The 18,958-nt window shown below is 40.7% G+C and overlaps 1 protein-coding gene across 5 annotated transcripts in view; it reads left to right on the top strand.

Annotated features, from left to right (window-relative positions):
- The window catches only part of LNX1 (ligand of numb-protein X 1), a 201,054-nt gene that overhangs the window by 165,811 nt on the left and 16,285 nt on the right, over window positions 1-18,958 (top strand). For all 5 annotated transcript variants that reach the window (XM_004038680.5, XM_055385813.2, XM_055385815.2 and 2 more), the window contains 3 exons: window positions 253-387; window positions 3,362-3,539; window positions 5,129-5,357. In XM_004038680.5, the coding sequence (XP_004038728.2) occupies window positions 253-387; window positions 3,362-3,539; window positions 5,129-5,357 (542 nt within the window). The remainder of the gene's footprint in view (window positions 1-252; window positions 388-3,361; window positions 3,540-5,128; window positions 5,358-18,958) is intronic.

Here is an 18,958-nt window from a genome sequence, read left to right on the forward strand (position 1 = left end):
ATTGGAAGGGACCAAACCTTCCCTAGTTTTCCCTTGGAGCAACATTTACTACCTGGTTTAAGGATAAAGGAAAGAGCTCTCATGCTCTTGGCAAATTACAAGATGGATAGTAACAAAAAAAACCCAACAAACTAGAAATCATGTTTTGCCATAAAAAAATGGTATAATCAAAGTGACGTTTTTGTAAGCCCCTGGTGCTGAATGCAGTGGATGGAAACTGACAGTGGCTAATGCCTGTGTCTTCTTGCCCAGGCCAGTGAAAGACGTGTTCACCTCGTCGTGTCCCGCCGGGTTCGGCAGCAGAGCCCTGACATCTTTCAGGAAGCCGGCTGGAACAGCAATGGCAGCTGGTCCCCAAGGCCAGGGGAGAGGAGCAACACTCCCAAGGTGAGGCCTCTAGGGCAGGTCCCCTGCTCCTGCAAGGGGCTATTTCTTGGGAAGGCTGCTTGCTTTAACATGTCTAAGTGTCATCTCTGGACTTTTTTACTTAAAGAAACACTTTGACTTGTAAAACTAAAAGCCCAAAGTCCCATATTTAAGTCTTGAAGAGATAACAGGTGTCTCCCATCCAAGCAGGAGAGAGGAAGGTGCAGGAAAGTTTCGAAACCTGATCATGCAGACCTCATACAGGGACCTGATTTCTAGCCTAAGCCAAATAAATGGCATGTTTTTACCAAGAGTCATCTTGTTTGAGGACTTATTTTATTCACTTTGAAATGAAGCAAGCAGTTTGCCTGGTTTCTGGCTTTTGAATTTTTCAGTCTGCCTAGAAATCAATGATTTCCCCGCTACTTTTAGTTTTTGTTTGTGTTTGCCGAAGGGCCCAGGAAGATAATTTAAACACTTGAAGCTCATGTAACATTAGGGAGTGGTGGGGATTGGGGCAAACCAGAGAGCACATGTTATATGGCATTCAAATCCAGAAAACTCTAAAACACTGTGGGTCTGTGGGTGGAATTCATTCTTCAGGCCACCAGTTTGCAGCCTCACTTTAAATGAAGTGACTCAGCCCAATTTGTACTCCTCTCTGTGGCTTCTATTAGAGGCAATGCCTTAACCTCTTCATTTGGATGCATGTTTAAGCAACACAAACCTTGTTTAGTCCAAATTAAGAGTCTATAGCTTTGGCTTGGCATCCTTTTGTGATGCTGATGAGCTTCTTTCAGTCATCTCTCCTGAGTTCTGGTTTCATGGCATCACCTGTAACTAAAAAAAATTCTTAAAGGTAGCTCATTCTTCTTGCAACAGAGAGTAGGGAATGCCCTTTTCTTTCTACGTCAATCTATATGTTGGTTGGAATAGCTTACAAATTGAGTTTTTGAGTAATATATACAGAAACAATATTCAAGTTTTTTATTTTGGAACATCTCTGCTTTATACTATGTTAATTACAGAGCCTACAAGGTTATACACCCCTCCAGGTTCTCCAGCCAGCCAAGCCTCATAAATCCATAAATTACCTGTTTCTTTACAATAAGGAGTCTAGACAGACCAGATATATCCTGCTAAAACATTTTATGGATACAAACTCCCTGATGTCTTTTTGCTAGTAAATGCTTAATGTTTAAATTTAACTGATCATCTTTATTAATGAAAAACTAGTTTGTTAGCTTAATTAACTAATTGAAGTTTTTATCCAATTAACTAATTTTAGTTGAATTAACTAGAATACGTCATATTCTAAGTCATCAAATTATGGAGAAGGCAGCCTCCATCTGCACTGTGGTTTTATAATTCCTTCCACCTCCTCATCATGAAAGAGCTGGGAGGATCTGGTCACATTTCTGCTGCAACCCTCTGTCATATGTCTTAATTCCTGGAAACGTGCAAACTGACTTAGTCGGAATTGTAATTATTTCCGCTTTAACTTATATTCTATCTGACTTCTGAAATATCCTCACAAAAAAGTAACATATTTAAAATAAAACTGAGACATATATGGCTCTTTGATTATTTCAGTTTTTATATTCTTACTAAAATCTTGTTTGGTTTCGGAAACCAGGTAGCTTTTTAAAAATAAGAGCTTAAACAATTCAAAGAAATACCAAAGAAGACAAAGCAGGATTTGTGGGACAGAAAACTTTTAGCCAATTAAAAAGTTAAGGAATGATAGGCATCAAATTTTGCATGGTTTACCTCTGTGGGGAGGCAAGGCCTATGAGCAGAAAGAGTCATAGAGCGACTAAGTGCACATAGAATGTTTATTTCTGATGTAGGGTTTTGAGGTACAAGGGTAGGTCATTCTGTTATTCTTTATGCTTTTTTACTTGTCTAAAATGTTTTATTCTGAATATCCAAAGCAAATATTCTAAAATGGAAATACATCTTATAGTTTGAGAAATAGTCAGGTACCCATTGTGTTTTTAATTAGCTTAAACTATTTTACCATAAATTATGTTTTTAAACATCAAGGAACATTGTAAGGTGTCCAAAGTAGGGTGAGGAGAATGGTGAAAAACTATAGATAGAAAAGTCATCTCTATCATACGTAACTCTCCTCCTCTCCAGCCAAAGTCAGGTAACCCTGGGTGTGAAGCTTTCACAGATGATTTTCTTTTTCCATTGGTGACATTGGTCGCTTTTCTGGTTGAGAAAGGAAATGGTCATGGACACTGGTTCATGAGACACAGGACATGCACACGCCATATTTGTGGTATTTCAGCCATTGCATCCAGCCCCTCAGTGCACAACTAAACATCTCTTGCTCACCGCAGGCAAGGCTGCCTGGTAAGCACTGAGCAGGTGTGAAAGAAGACTCTATAAAATATGGTTACTTTTTTTTAACATAGAAAAGTTTCTGATATTTATAAATGACAGAGTGTTTTTGAAATGCTGACTCACTACTATCAGGAATAAATGACTCACTTGAGAAATTTTGGGAGCAGTTCACTCTGTGTGCTTAAGATTCCTCCATGGCCAGGCGCAGTGGCTCATGCTTATAATCCCAGCACTTTGGGAGGCCAAGGCACTTGGAGCCAGGAGTTCGAGACTAGCCTGAGCAACAAAGCAATACTTTTTCTCTATGAAAATATTTTAGAAATATATTTTTCTAATGGTCTGTAATCTGTTCCTTCCTCCATTTTTACTCTTCCTTTTGAAGTGTAAACTTTATCTGAGTTAACCTGTAGAATTTGGGACAATGTAACCCTATTATGGTTGGGAGTGGATAAGGTGAGGGTTCTTTCCAGGTGTCTTTCTCTGTGATTTCAAGAACCACCATTGTATTTATGCACTTTGCATAATTTATGCAGCTTTGGTAATTTTTGCATTTAGAAAATGGAAACCCAGTTTGCATTTTCTACATTCAAAAACTACCAGAGTTGTGAATTCATGTGCCATGTTTTTCCGTCTGTGCCTTCAGCCCCTCCATCCTACAATTACTTGTCATGAGAAGGTGGTAAATATCCAAAAAGACCCCGGTGAATCTCTCGGGATGACCGTCGCAGGGGGAGCATCACATAGAGAATGGGATTTGCCTATCTATGTCATCAGTGTTGAGCCCGGAGGAGTCATAAGCAGAGATGGAAGAATAAAAACAGGTAAAAAGTAAAGGGATTTTAAAGGCACTGGGGTGGCAGAGTATTAAGAGAAATTAGTAGCTTGTTGTGTTAGGTGACTATTTTCAAAATTAATGAGAGAATGTGGGAGTGATCGGCCAGGACTTTTGTTACCCATTGACCATGATTGGTTTGAGTATAGATACTAGACCAGGTTCCACTTTTCTTAGTTGCAGGCCAACTTGCCTGCAAGTAAAGCTAGAATCTCCAAACTGTTCCAGGAATTAATAGAGAACTGCTACAGTTATGAGCAAGTTGCCTCTATTAAATGGCATAATGTAGTTCCATTCATTCTAAGTGGTTCTTTGGTGGGTTGATCTGGTGGTAGAATTCATGAAATAATTCATGAATTATTCAATTATATGGGTTAGATAGAAAAAGTCATTTGACAGATTTGATTCAATGAATACTCATTAAGTGAAAGTATCATGCTGGATACTTTCCCAGGGTGAAAAGTATTTCACTACTTTAAGCTCATGTGTTCTGGGCTACTTTGAGTAAATAAAGGAAGATGATATCAAATTTGCCTCTACAAATATGTATCCTTAATAATATTGTCAATTCATTCAAGAGAGTAGGTAGCTCAGATGGGTGAGGAATTATGCCATTTAAAAGTCCAGGTTCAAGAGATAAACTGTGAAGTTTCCCAAGTACAGCTGCTGAGCCTGGGGAGCCACAGGGGGATGGTATCTTAAGAGATTTAGTCAGCTGTCTGAAAGATGCTTCTTTCGGGTCAGAAAGGACTCAAGGCCTTTCTCTTTTTTCCCCTCCTGTCTTTTTGCTCTTGCTGTGGTTATTCTGTATAAGAAAGATAAGCAAAAGGGGACAGAAAAAAACAGGATGAAGATTAAAAAAAAAGAAAATGGAAATAGGGGAGATGTATATTTTAATTTCTCTTTTCTGCAAAACATCTGGGTGGAGAATGATGAGGCCAAACAAAGTGGCTTGTTAACAAATGACTTGTTAACAGAACATAAGCTAGAGGATTATATGATCTGTATGGAAATGATCCCGCACATAGTAGGCGCTTAACCAACAGTAGCTATTTTCACCTTAGCAGTGAAAATGTTTTTCTTTCTGCTTCTTTAAGAGTGCAGCTCCAAGACTCCTCTGCCAGACACTCTCATGGGTAGTTTCTTTTCATTCAATCCATATTTACTGGATGCCTACTACATGCCTGGCTCCGTGCAAATGCTGGAGCTTTTGCCAAATCCTCCTACTTTATGCTGAAAACAAGAAACAAAAGAGTGAAAAAGTAGGTTTTCTTTGATTAAATAGTGAACAAGAAAAATTTTCCTCTCTCACTCACTTCCTTCCTTCCTTCAGCGGTATTCTTGTGTAAAACACCAATAGGTGTGCTTTAGAAAACCCCAAACAAGTCTTAACAGCACCTTGGAATGCACACACTGTTTACCATTTGCTATGTGAGCATCCAGCCTCCTGTCAGCAAAGAAAACCTTTGCCCTCTCTGCATCCCTGCAATCCCAGTCAGCCCCTATCCCCTTGCACTTTAAGCAGAAGTCCCTGTTTGTGCTCTCACTAAAGATAACTTCTGCTTCTCTGGCCATCAGGTGACATTTTGTTGAACGTGGATGGGGTTGAACTGACAGAGGTCAGCCGGAGTGAGGCAGTGGCATTATTGAAAAGAACATCATCCTCGATAGTACTCAAAGCTTTGGAAGTCAAAGAGTATGAGCCCCAGGAAGACTGCAGCACCCCAGCAGCCCTGGACTCCAACCACAACATGGCCCCACCCAGTGACTGGTCCCCATCCTGGGTCATGTGGCTGGAATTACCACGGTAAGTCCAAACGCAACATCCCTGTAGGGGCGTGGGAGGAAACGATTACATTTCTTAAACCACTCTTTCACTCTCTAGGGCTGACTCATGGCACTAGCATCTTAATTAGACCCAGTCTTGGTTGTGGGACTGTGAAATAATTCTCTCTTCCCATTTGTAACTGAAAATGCATGCGGACATTCTAGGGCAAAGATGAAAGCCTGGATGTGGAAATACTGTTTGGCGTTCAGGTTGAGGAGCTCACAGGACTGCCATGTACAGCTGTGTAGGTTGTTCATGCAGCAGAGAGCTCCACAGACAGGCAGAGGGGGCAGAGACCCAGCCTGTGTTTACACCCCTTGGAGCTGAGTTGCACTGCCTAGGAGAAGGTTCACCTTCGCCTAATCTGCTAGTGGCAGCCCTGGGATCTTGCAGGGAGGCTGACTGCCTTCTGTGGCTTTATTTTATTTTATTTTTATATAGAGTCTTGCTCTGTCACCCAGGCTAGAGTGCAGTGGCGCAATCTCGGCTCACTGCAACCTTGGCCTCCTGGGTTCAAATGATTCTTCTGCCTCAGCCTCCCCAAGTAGCTGGGATTAAAGGCACACACCACCACGCCCAGCTCATTTTTGTATTTCTAGTAGAGACGGGGATTCACCATGTTGCCCAGGCTGGTCTCAAACTCCTGACTTCAATCAATCTGCCTGCCTCGGCCTGGCAAAGTGCTGGGATTACAGGTGTGAGCCACCGTGTCCAGCCAGTTTTATCTTTTGAGTGGCCTTGGCTGCACATAAAACAATGCCCCAGAGCACTTCGCCTTTGCTAAGATGTTTAAGCACCTTTTGTTTGGAGACATTTCTTAGATCATCTCTCCTTAGGGCCTGCTCCTGAGGAGTTCTTGTGTAAAACTTCAGGAAGTAGCTGGGTTGTCATTTTAGTGACATTTTAGAGCCTTACAGTGACGTAATTACTTGTCTCACTTAATTACTTCAGGGAAGAATTTGGGGTCTGCCCTACAACATGGCTAGTACAGAACTATTCAAAGAACAGACAAGTTGGTGTTTGCTCACCTGCATGAGAGCATAAACTATTGGCCTTCAGATGATTATCTTGCTATTCCAATGTGTGAATAATGCTAAATATTAGCATCACTGAAGATATACTAGCATAGGACTAAATATAGAAAAATGAAAGTGAGACATTTAGTTTTAGTACGTTTTTCTTGAGGGTGGAGATAAGTCTCTCTCTCTTTTTACATTTCAAATGAGTTTTTTAAGAAAAACAAAACCCTGCCTCAAATACAAAATTAACTAGATTCCTTTTTGAGCCTTCACTAGTTGACAAATTATTTTCTAAATCAGTACATTTTCAAAAGTCCTTAAACAGTTAAAATCTGAGCGTTGAGTCAGTTTAAAACCTTTTAGACATTTTAGAACTGAGCCTGAGTGAAAGTAGAGAGTATGACTTTAAAGTTTTATTTTTAAAAATCTTTCTGAAACTAGGATCTATTAAAATCATTTTGTTTTTTGTGTTTGAAAGTTATTCTGTCATGTAATCAAAGTCCCTCATTATTCATTTGTGTAAGAGAGGACAATGTGAGGTGCTTTTTGCTCCAAATACAACCAAGCGAATGTCTTTCTTCCCCTCTACCTTTTGTCATTTGCCCTTGGGCATGGCACTTCTCTACTTTTACTGGAAGTAGAGTCTGGGCTGGGTGTGGTGGCTCATGCCTGTAATCCCAGCAGTTTGGGAGGCTGAGGTGAGTGGATCACTCGAGACCAGGAGTTCAAGACCAGCCTGGCCAACATGGCAAAACCGCATCTCTACTAAAAATACAAAAATGAGCTGGGCGTGGTGGTGTGTGCCTGTAATCCCAGCTACTTGGGGAGGCTGAGGCAGGAGAATCATTTGAACCCAGGAGGCCAAGGTTGCAGTGAGCTGAGATCGCGCCACTGCACTCCAGCCTGGGTGACAGAGAGAGACTCTGTCTCAAAAAAAAGAAGAAGTAGAGTCTGCACTTTGCTCATTTCCTCTAAATGGACAGTGGTAAGGAAGCATGATATCCCGGCATAGACAACACTGATTTTCAGAACCCTGGAGATTCCTGGTTTCTTTCGTTCCGTCCTCTCCCTGTAGTAACAGAATAAACATGGTAGAAAATTCAGAATGCACCAAAGAATGTAAAGAGAACAAAAAGTAAGTCTCCCTCCCTTCAGATCCATTCAATAAAGGTGATCACCATTATCAATTTCTTGTGTATTCTATTTCAGAGGTTGGCAAACTTTTTCTAAAAAGGACCTGATAGTTTAGGCTTTGAGGGCCACACAGTCTCTGTGGCAATTACTCATTTCTGCTGTTGTGGTGTGAGAGCAGCCACAGGCAATACATGAATGAATGAGGAAGGCTGTGTACCAATAAAATTTTACTTATAAAACCAGGTGTTGGGTTGGGCTGTAATTTGCTCACCCCTGGCCTGTGTTTATATGTATACACACACATACACACAAACACAATGGTAGCATATACACTCCTATGTACCATGCATTTTATTTAAAAACAAATTTGATGTTCTTGGGTATCATGATAGGCACTGCACCATCGTTGTATCCACTGCCAATTAGGAACTGGTTAAATAAGTTATGGTACATCTAAACAGCCATGCGCCAGGTTGCCTGGATATCAAATTATTGTATCACTTCATTCCTATAGGACTTCATAGGCATTGCATCACTGCTAAGTAGCATTGAATGGTGTGGAGAAGTGGGAGGCTCATGTCATTTCTTTCCCTCCATATGTGGCGTGGTCTTTTTACTTAACGTTCAAAATAACTGTTCTATTATTTTGTTGCTGCTTTTCAGGGACTCTAGAAATTTGTTTCTTTGATATATTTTATATTTCATATATTTAGTGTTCTTGGATCCTTTTCAACTCTTTTTTCTCCATTTTGTTTTCTTGGCTTTTAACTTTTATTTTAGGTTCAGGGGTACATGTGCAGGTTTGGTATATAGGTAAACTCATGTCACAGGGGTTTGTTGTACAGATGAGTTCAGTACCCAGGTACTAAGCCTAGTTACTCATTAGTTATATTTTCTGATCCTCTTCCTCCTTCCATCCTCCACCCTCAAGTAGGCCCTGGTGTCTGTTGTCACCCTCATTGTGTCCATGAGTTCTCATCATTTAGTTCCCACTTATAAGTGAGAACATGAAGTATTTGGTTTTCTGTTCCTGAGTCAGTTTGCTAAGGATAATGTCCTCCAGATCCATCCATATTCCCACAAAAGACATGATCTTGTTCTTCTTTATGACTGCATAGTATTCCATGATGTATATGTACCACATTTTCTTTATCTAATCTACCATTGATGGGCATTTAGGTTGATTCTGTATCTTTGCTATTGTAAATAGTGCTGCATGTTTTCCTGGCTTATTTGCATCTTTCCTTCAATGCTCACTGTGTTTTCAATATTATTTCTGTTCCTTTGCAACCACTTTCATTGCTGTGGTGTTTTTATTTTTCTCTTCCACTTTTGTGTTCTGTTCCATTGGCTCATTTCTTCTGTTGTCTCATCTTTCTTGAAGTCTTATCTCTGCATTGAGCTCTTGTTCATAGAGCAGTTGCTTCAGAAATATTTTACATTCATAGTAATATGGTTGGTTATCAATTTTCTTTTCTTTTTTTTTTTTTTTTTTACCTCACTAACCAACTTTATTTAGTTTTAAGAAATCACCTTCCGTATTTCATAGTCAAGGCCTGAGAGTCACAAAAAAATTTGAAAATCACTCCAGAAGGTGCATTAAAAACTTCTTTCTACTTGGCCAGCATTTAACTCAGAAACCAGCAAACTCAATTATTCTCTTCTTACTGGCAGGGTTATTTCAACTTAGCCTTTTCCAGCTTTACAACACAGCACAATATAATAACTCTCTGGAACACTCATTTCTCTCATTGCCATTAGCATCTCCTTTATCAGCCTTCCCCCTGCTTGGCCTCTATATCTGCTTTCATACACTTTTGGCGGCTTTCACGTTCATCAATTATATTGCAAAGAGTCCTTTACTTCTCCATGGTTTTTTGTTTTTTGTTGTTGTTGTTGTTGTTGTTGTTGAATAAATCATTGTTCAAATAAGTGATTTAATACAGAAAATCAAAATTTGTACGTTTTTCAAATAAAAATAAAATAAAAATTTCCAGTATTTTCAGGCATGTTGTAAGATTTCACTTCCCACTTTTTTGTTTTTTTTTTCTTATTATTAGGATCCCTTGTGTCTTTCTTCTTCTTCTTTTTTTTTATTATACTTTAAGTTTTAGGGTACATATGCACAATGTGCAGGTTAGTTACATATGTATACATGTGCCATGCTGGTGTGCTGCACCCATTAACTCGTCATTTAGCATTAGGTATATCTCCTAATGCTATCCCTCCCCTCTCCCCCGACCCCACAACAGTCCCCGGTGTGTGATGTTCCGCTTCCTGTGTCCATGTGTTCTCATTGTTCAATTCCCACCTATGAGTGAGAATATGCAGTATTTGGTTTTTTGTCCTTGCAATACTTTGCTGAGAATGATGGTTTCCAGCTTCATCCATGTCCCTACAAAGGACATGAACTCATCCTTTTTTATGGCTACATAGTATTCCATGATGTATATGTGCCACATTTTCTTAATCCAGTCTATCATTGTTGGACATTTGGGTTGGTTCCAAGTCTTTGCTATTGTGAATAGTGCCGCAATAAACATATGTGTGCATGTGTCTTTATAGTAGCATGATTTATAATCCTTTGGGTATATACCCAGTAATGGGATGGCTGGGTCAAATGGTATTTCTAGTTCTAGATCCCTGAGGAATCGCCACACTGACTTCCACAATGGTTGAACTAGTTTACAGTCCCACCAACAGTGTAAAAGTGTTCCTATTTCTCCACATCCTCTCCAGCACCTGTTGTTTCCTGACTTTTTAATGATCGCCATTGTAACTGGTGTGAGATGGTATCTCATTGTGGTTTTGATTTGCATTTCTCTGATGGCCAGTGATGATGAGCATTTTTTCATGTGTCTGTTGGCTGCATGAATGTCTTCTTTTGAGAAGTGTCTATTCATATCCTTTGCCCACTTTTTGATGGGGTTGTTTTTTCCTTGTAAATTTGTTTGAGTTCATTGTAGATTCTGGATATTAGCCCTTTGTCAGATGAGTGGATTGCAAAAATGTTCTCCCAATCTGTGGGTTGCCTGTTCACTCTGATGGTAGTTTCTTTCACTGTGCAGAAACTCTTCAGTTTAATTAGATCCCATTTGTCAATTTTGGCTTTTGTTACCATTGCTTTTGATGTTTTAGACATGAAGTCCTTGCCCATGCCTATGTCCTGAATGGTATTGCCTAGGTTTTCTTCTAGAGTTTTTATGGTTTTAGGTCTAACATATAAGTCTTTAATCCATCTTGAATTAATTTTTGTATAAGGTGTAAGGAAGGGATCCAGTTTCAGCTTTCTACATATGGCTAGCCAGTTTTCCCAGCACCATTTATTAAATAGGGAATCGTTTCCCCATTGCTTGTTTTTGTCAGGTTTGTCAAAGATCAGATGGTTGTAGATATGCGGCATTATTTCTGAGGGCTCTGTTCTGTTCCATTGGTCTATATCTCTGTTTTGGTACCAGTACCATGCTGTTTTGGTTACTGTAGCCTTGTAGTATAGTTTGAAGTCAGGTAGCATGATGCCTCCAGCTTTGTTCTACTGGCTTCAGATTGACTTAGAAATGAGGGCTCTTTTTTGGTTCCATATGAACTTTAAAGTAGTGTTTTCCAATTCTGTGAAGAAAGTCATTGGTAGCTCGATGGGGATGGCACTGAATCTATAAATTACCTTGGGCAGTATGCCCATTTTCATGATGATTGATTCTTCCTAGCCATGAGCATGGAATGTTCTTCCATTTGTTTGTATCCTCTTTTATTTCATTGAGCAGTGGTTTGTAGTTCTCCTTGAAGAGGTCCTTCACATCCCTTGTGAGTTGGATTCCTAGGTATTTTATTCTCTTTGAAAAAATTGTGAATGGGAGTTCACTCATGATTTGGCTCTCTGTTTGTCTGTTATTGGTGTATAAGAATGCTTGTGATTTTTGCACATTGATTTTGTATCCTGAGACTTTGCTGAAGTTGCCTATCAGCTTAAGGAGATTTTGGGCTGAGACGATGGGGTTTTCTAGATATACTATCATGTCATCTGCAAACAGTGACAATTTGACTTCCTCTTTTCCTAACTGAATATCCTTTATTTCCTTCTCCTTCCTGATTGCCCTGGCCAGAACTTCCAACACTACGTTGAACAGGAGTGGTGAGAGAGGGCATCCCTGTCTTGTGCCAGTTTTCAAAGGCAATGCTTCCAGTTTTTGCCCATTCAGTATGATATTGGCTGTGGGTTTGTCACAGATAGCTCTTATTATTTTGAGATACGTCCCATCAATACCTAATTTATTGAGAGTTTTTAGCATGAAGTGTTGTTGAATTTTGTCAAAAGCCTTTTCTGCATCTATTGAGATAATCATGTGGTTTTTGTCTTTGGTTCTGTTTATATGCTGGATTACGTTTATTGATTTGTGTATGTTGAACCAGCCTTGCATCCCAGGGATGAAGCCCACTTGATCATACTGGATAAGCTTTTTGATGTGCTGCTGGATTCGGTTTGCCAGTATTTTACTGAGGATTTTTGCATTGGTGTTCATCCAGCAATATTGGTCTCAAATTCTCTTTTTTTGTTGTGTCTCTGCCAGGCTTTGGTATCAGGATGATGCTGGCCTCATAAAATGAGTTAGGGAGGATTCCCTCTTTTTCTATTGATTGGAATAGTTTCAGAAGGAATGGTACCAGCTCCTCCTTGTACCTCTGGTAGAATTCGGCTGTGAATCCATCTGGTCCTGGGCTTTTTTTGGTTGGTAAGCTATTAATTATTGCCTCAATTTCAGAGCCTGTTATTGGTCTATTCAGAGATTCAACTTCTTCCTGGTTTAGTCTTGGGAAGGTGTATGTGTTGAGGAATTTATCCATTTCTTCTAGATTTTCTAGTTTATTTGCATAGAGATGTTTATAGTATTCTCTGATGGTAGTTTGTATTTCTGTGGGATCGGTTGTGATATCCTCTTTGTCATTTTTTATTGCGTCTATTTGATTCTTTTCTCTTTTCTTCTTTATTAGTCTTGTTAGCAGTCTATTAATTTTGTTGATCTTTTCAAAAAACCAGCTCCTGGATTCATTGATTTTTTGAAGGGTTTTTTTGTGTCTCTATTTCCTTCAGTTCTGCTCTGATCTTAGTTATTTCTTGCCTTCTGCTAGCTTTTGAATGTGTTTGCTCTTGCTTCTCTAGTTCTTTTAATTGTGATGTTAGGGTGTCAATTTTAGATCTTTCCTGCTTTCTCTTGTGGGCATTCAGTGGTATAAATTTCCCTCTACACACTGCTTTGAATGTGTCCCAGAGATTCTGGTATGTTGTGTCTTTGTTCTCGTTGGTTTCAAAGAACATCTTTATTTCTGCCTTCATTTCATTATTTACCCAGTAGTCATTCAGGAGCAGGTTGTTCAGTTTCCATGTAGTTGAGCGGTTTTGAATGAGTTTCTTAATCCTGAGTTCTAGTTTGATTGCACTGTGGTCTGAGAGACAGTTTGTTATAATTTCTGTTCTTTTACATTTGCTGAGGAATGCTCCCAACTATGTGGTCAATTTTTGAATAAGTGCAGAGATGCTGAGAAGAATGTATATTCTGTTGATTTGGGGTGGAGAGTTCTGTAGACATCTGTTAGGTTTGCTTGGTGCAGAGCCGAGTTCAATTCCTGGATGTCCTTGTTAACTTTCTGTCTCTTTGATCCGTCTAATGTTGACAATGGGGTGTTAAAGTCTCCCATTATTATTGTGTGGAAGTCTAAGTCTCTTTGTAGGTCTCTAAGGACTTGCTTTATGAATCTGGGTGCTCCTGTATTGGGTGCATATATATTTAGGATAGTTAGCTCTTCTTGTTGCATTGATCCCTTTACCATTATGTAATGGCCTTCTTTGTCTCTTTTGATCTTTGTTGGTTTAAAGTCTGTTTTATCTGAGACTAGGATTGCAACCCATCTTTTTTTGTTTTCCATTTGCTTGGCAGATCTTCCTCCATCCCTTTATTTTGAGCCTGTGTGTGTCTCTGCACGTGAGATGGGTTTCCTCAATACAGCACACTGATGGGTCTTGACTCTTTATCCGATTTGCCAGTCAGTGTCTTTTAATTGGAGCATTTAGCCCATTTACATTTAAGGTTAATATTTTTATGTGTGAATTTGATCCTGTCATTATGATGTTAGCTGGTTATTTTGCTCGTTAGTTGATGCAGTTTCTTCCTAGCCTCGATGGGCTTTACAATTTTGCATGTTTTTGCAGTAGCTGGTAACGGTTGTTCCTTTCCATGTTTAGTGCTTCCTTCAGGAGCTCTTTTAGGGCAGGCCTGGTGGTGACAAAATCTCTCAGCATTTGCTTGTCTGTAAAGTATTTTATTTCTCCTTCACCTATGAAGCTTAGTTTGGCTGGATATGAAATTCTGGGTTGAAAATTCTTTTCTTTAAGAATGTTGAATATTGGCCCCCACTCTCTTCTGGCTTGTTGAGTTTCTGCCGAGAGATCAGCTGTTAGTTTGATGGGCTTCCATTTGTGGGTAACCCGACCTTTCTCTCTGGCTGCCCTGAACATTTTTTCCTTCATTTCAACTTTGGTGAATCTGACAATTATGTGTCTTGGAGTTGCTCTTCTCGAGGAGGATCTTTGTGGCGTTCTCTGCATTTCCTCAATTTGAATGTTGGCCTGCCTTGCTAAATTGGGGAAGTTCTCCTGGATAATATCCTGCAGAGTGTTTTCCATTTTGGTTCCGTTCTCCCCGTCACTTTCAGGTACACCAATCAGATGTAGATTTGGTCTTTTCACATAGTCCCATATTTCTTAGAGGCTTTGTTCATTTCTTTTTATTCTTTTTTCTCTAAACTTCTCTTCTTGCTTCATTTCATTCATTTGATCTTCCATCACTGAAACCCTTTCTTCCAGTTGCTCGAATCGGCTACTGAGGCTTGTGCATTCGTCATGTAGTTCTCGTGCCTTGATTTTCAGCTCCATCAGGTCCTTTAAGGACTTCTCTGCATTAGTTATTCTAGTTAGCCATTCGTCTAATTTTTTTTCAAGGTTTTTAACTTCTTTGCCATGGGTTTGAACTTCCTCCTTTAGCTCAGAGTAGTTTGATCGTCTGAAGCTTTCTTCTCTCAACTCGTCAAAGTCATTCTCTGTCCAGCTTTGTTCCATTGCTGGTGAGGAGCAGTGTTCCTTTGGAGGAGGAGAGGCACTCTGATTTTTAGAGTTTCCAGTTTTCCTGCTTTGTTTTTTCCCAATCTTTGTGGTTTTATCTACCTTTGGTCTTTGATGATGGTGATGTACAGATGGGGTTTTGGTGTGGATGTCCTTTCTGTTTGTTAGTTTTCCTTCTAACAGTCAGAACCCTCAGCTGCAGTTCGGTTGGAGTTTGCTGGAGGTCCACTCCAGACCCTGTTTTCCTGGGTATCAGCAGCGGAGGCTGCAGAACAGCGGATATTGGTGAGCAGCAAATTTTGCTGCCTGATCGTTCCTCTGGAAGTTTTGTCTCAGAGGAGTACCCAGCTGTGTGAGGTGTCAGTCTGCCCCTACTGGGGGGTGCCTCCCAGTTAGGCTACTCAGGGGTCAGGCACCCACTTGAGGAGGCAGTCTGTCCGTTCTCAGATCTCCAGCTGTGTGCTGGGAGGACCACTAGTCTCTTCAAAGCTGTCAGACAGGGACATTTAAGTCTGCAGAGGGTTCTGCTGCCTTTTGTTTGGCTATGCCCTGCCCCCAGAGGTGGAGCCTACAGAGGCAAGCAGGCCTGCTTGAGCTGTGGTGGGCTCCACCCAGTTCGAGCTTCCCGGCCACTTTGTTTACCTACTCAAGCCTGGGCAATGGCAGGAGCCCCTCCCCCAGCCTCGCTGCCGCCTTGCAGTTTGATCTCAGACTGCTGTGCTAGCAATGAGTGAGGCTCCGTGGGTGTAGGACCCTCCGAGCCAGGCACGGGATATAATCTCCTGGTGTGCCGTTTGCTAAGACCATTGGAAAAGTGCAGAATTATGGTGGGAGTGACCCGATTTTTCAGGTGCCGTCTGTCACCCCTTTCTTTGACTAGGAAAGGGAATTCCCTGACCCCTTGCACTTCCCAGGTGAGGCAATGCCTCGCCCTCCTTCAGCTCATGCTCGATGCGCTGCACCCACTGTCCTGCACCCACTTTCCGACACTCCCCAGTGAGATGAACCCGGTACCTCAGTTGGAAATGCAGAAATCACCCGTCTTCTGCGTCACTCATGCTGGAATCTGTAGACTGGAGCTGTTCCTATTTGGCCATCTTGGCTCCACCCTCGTACATTTTATTTTCTGTAGTAGCACTTCATTTCTATGGCAGCATTTTTCTGGTGAGTGGTTTTTGTCTGTTCCTGTTTTTTCTGTTACTTCCTCTCTCCTCCTGTCTCTTGCAGTGCATCTCTGCTGGTTTGTTTTGTTTTGTTTTGTTTTGTTTTTTAAATATTTGATTAAGATAAATTTTTCTGATAAGCTATCTGCTGGAGGTTTATAACATGGGGAAAGAACCAGTGCCATATTCCAGATAGTAGAAATTTCTCCGTATGACACCAGACGATGAGTGTGTTTATTTGCCCCCAACTGACTAAGCCCAGCCTGGGTGGACACAATCCATAGTCTCTCTTCCTCCACTCTCACACACTGGCCAACTGCAGCCCATACCTCTGCGTTATCTCAGGTTCTCATTGGCTTACCCATGCCTTTCTTTTCTGCCAATCTTGAGGGCCCAGGGAAGCCAGCTAGCAGCCACCCTTCCTGTGTCTGGTGTTCTCATGTAGAATGGGTGTTTTGCTCATCAAAGTGGCCATTTGCTAAGACCTCAAGGCTCTACTGGCTTGGTCTATCCTCTCCAGCTGTGGGTGTCTTCTCTTCCATCTTTTCCTCTTTGACTGCCTTTGGCACCTCTCCCTCATATATGCTGACTCTTTGTTTTGTTTAAGATGGAATTTGCATTTCTGTTTCCAAGTCTCCTACTTGCTTTTATAGTAATGTTTTAAAGTGCAAGAGGAAACACAGGCTTCACTCTGCCATTTTGAAACTAGAAGTGTGTCCTCCTGGTATTTCTCAGAAGTCATCAGTAATCGGTCATGCCCCTAGAACAGGCTTCAGATAGTCCCAGGGTATGAGCCCCCTTCAGTTTTCATGGGAGGGGGCATCTGCTCCCATCTCTAATCTCGACTGCGCAGAGCCTCGAGGGCACCAGTTTCTCCCTGACTGATGCAATACCACTGGCTTAAATGTCTCTAGCCATTTAGCATGAATATCATTCACCCTAAGAATTTCAAGCAATTTGTCATATGTCAGCAAAATCATGTTACTTGAATTCATACAGTTAAGTTGCAAATGGATATTTTTGAATCCATAGAAATTTCCCTCCAAGTTACAAATCTACTTGGCCAAACCTTTTTCCCTTTCACTTTACAAATTTCGAGGAAACTATTTGCCCTGATGTATGATCCAGCCAATTAGCTTAGGTGCTCTACCAATGAAGAAAAATGATATAACGTGTCAGCAGGTCTAGAAACAGGAAATCCATTGTAATTATGTCCTTAAGTGCAGTACGACACAGAATATATACGAAGAGGGTAGCATTGGTAAGCTGTGCTTGTTCTGAACTAATCGAGGAGACAGTAAAAGTAGGCTATGAAGGACAATGCAAAGGTGCATTACTGTGTGCATCGTGTGCCAAGAGTGACCCCTGGGTAACAGCTCCAGACATTGTCTCTCAGCTATACAAATTATCAGCTGCCATTCAGTTGGAGGTGATTCAGGAAACACTGAAGGTTCTGCTTCATTCTTTGTTGGCTCTCAGGGCCCCACATTCCACATCTGGAAGTCTTTCCAAACATGCTCTCATCTGGACTAGTATGATAGTAATACACATTAACTCATTTCTCCTCTTGCCTAAGAATTTTAACCTTTTACTCTCCTGAAACTCATAAAACATCTTAATGAAAATTGTTTATATTGAATAGCAAGAAAGCAGATCTCAGGTCTTCTCCTTTTAAAGTCAAAGAACTTTCATATTTTAACTATAAGACAGGGACACTATCAGGTGCATTCACATTATGCAGTAATAATAAAAGAGGCAGCTGTGGCTAATACTTATTAAAGCCCTTTCTATGTGCCAGGCATTTTTGTAAGAGCTTTATGTGTTCTTTGCATTTTTCACTCATTTAAAACTCACATCAACTCTGTGATTTTGGTTCTAATGGCATCCTCACATTAAAGGTAGAAAACTAAAGCACAGAGTAGTTCTCTTGTCCAAGGTTACATGGCCAGTTAATAGGCAGAGCTGGAATTTGAACCAGGCTCTCTGGTCTTAGAGTCTATGATTTTACCGTGATGCAATGGAAGTTTTGTGAGCACCCTCAAGAGGATGCTAATCCTACACTTGGCTTTAATAATGTGACCTATGTAATTTGTTTTCTCTCTGCCATAAAGCAAGTTTAGGAGGAGTCCAAATGAAGTAGACTTTTGTCATTCACTGGGTTGCTTTGGGAATTTAGAAAAATTGTTGGATGCCAGGTGTGGTGCATCAAGCCTGTAATCTCAGCACTTTGGGAAGCTACGGCAGGCAGATCACCTGAGTTCAGGAGTTCGAGACCAGCCTGGCCAACATGGTGAATCCCCATCTCTACTAAAAATACAAAAAATTAGCCGGGAGTAGTGGTGCATGTCTGTAGTTACAGCTACTCAGGAGGTTGAGGCAGGAGAATTGCTTGAGCCCAGTAGGCAGAGGCAGTGAGCCGAGATCATGCCACTGCACTCTAGCCTGGGTGACAGAGTGAAACTCTAAGAAAAAAAAAAATAAGAAAGAAAGAAAAGTTGTTGGAGTAATGGAGTAAATGATGATATCCTCATCTGGCTGGAGGATATAATCAAAATAGGAGAGTAGGAATACCAATTATTTTCACAATTGTGCTCCATAACAACCACAAAACCTCAATAGCATGTGACAATAAGAATATATTTTGCTCACGAGTCTGTGGGGTTCAGCTGATCCAGACTAGGGTTGACTGATCTTGGCTGGCTCACTCATGCATTTGCACTCTGCTCTGCATTTAGGTGGCTGCTAATCTTGGTTGGTCATGCTTGCATGTCTAGGGTTTGGCTGGCCATGGCAAGCATCCCACTGATGAGCTCATGGCTGAGGCCAGAATCAGAGTAGGAGGGCACTGCAAAGTTGTGTGATAAAGAACATAGATACCAAGAGTGACTGAGGAATTAGGAATTATTTTGCAATTGTAAGGAAGAATGAAGATATATTTGTTGTTCTGGACATGTTGAGTTTGAGATACCAGTGGGATGTCCAAGTTTAATAGACATGTCTGGGATGGCAATTCCCAAAGCCTTTTGTCTCAAGATTGTTATACACTTTTTAAAAGATACTGATAACCCCAAAGAGCTTTTGTTTATGTAGGTTATATCTAATAAAAGTACCCTATCATAAATTAATCTGAGAAATTTATTGTCATTTAAA

This window comes from Gorilla gorilla, chromosome 3 (assembly GCF_029281585.2).
Source record: "Gorilla gorilla gorilla isolate KB3781 chromosome 3, NHGRI_mGorGor1-v2.1_pri, whole genome shotgun sequence".
NCBI lineage: Eukaryota > Metazoa > Chordata > Mammalia > Primates > Hominidae > Gorilla > Gorilla gorilla.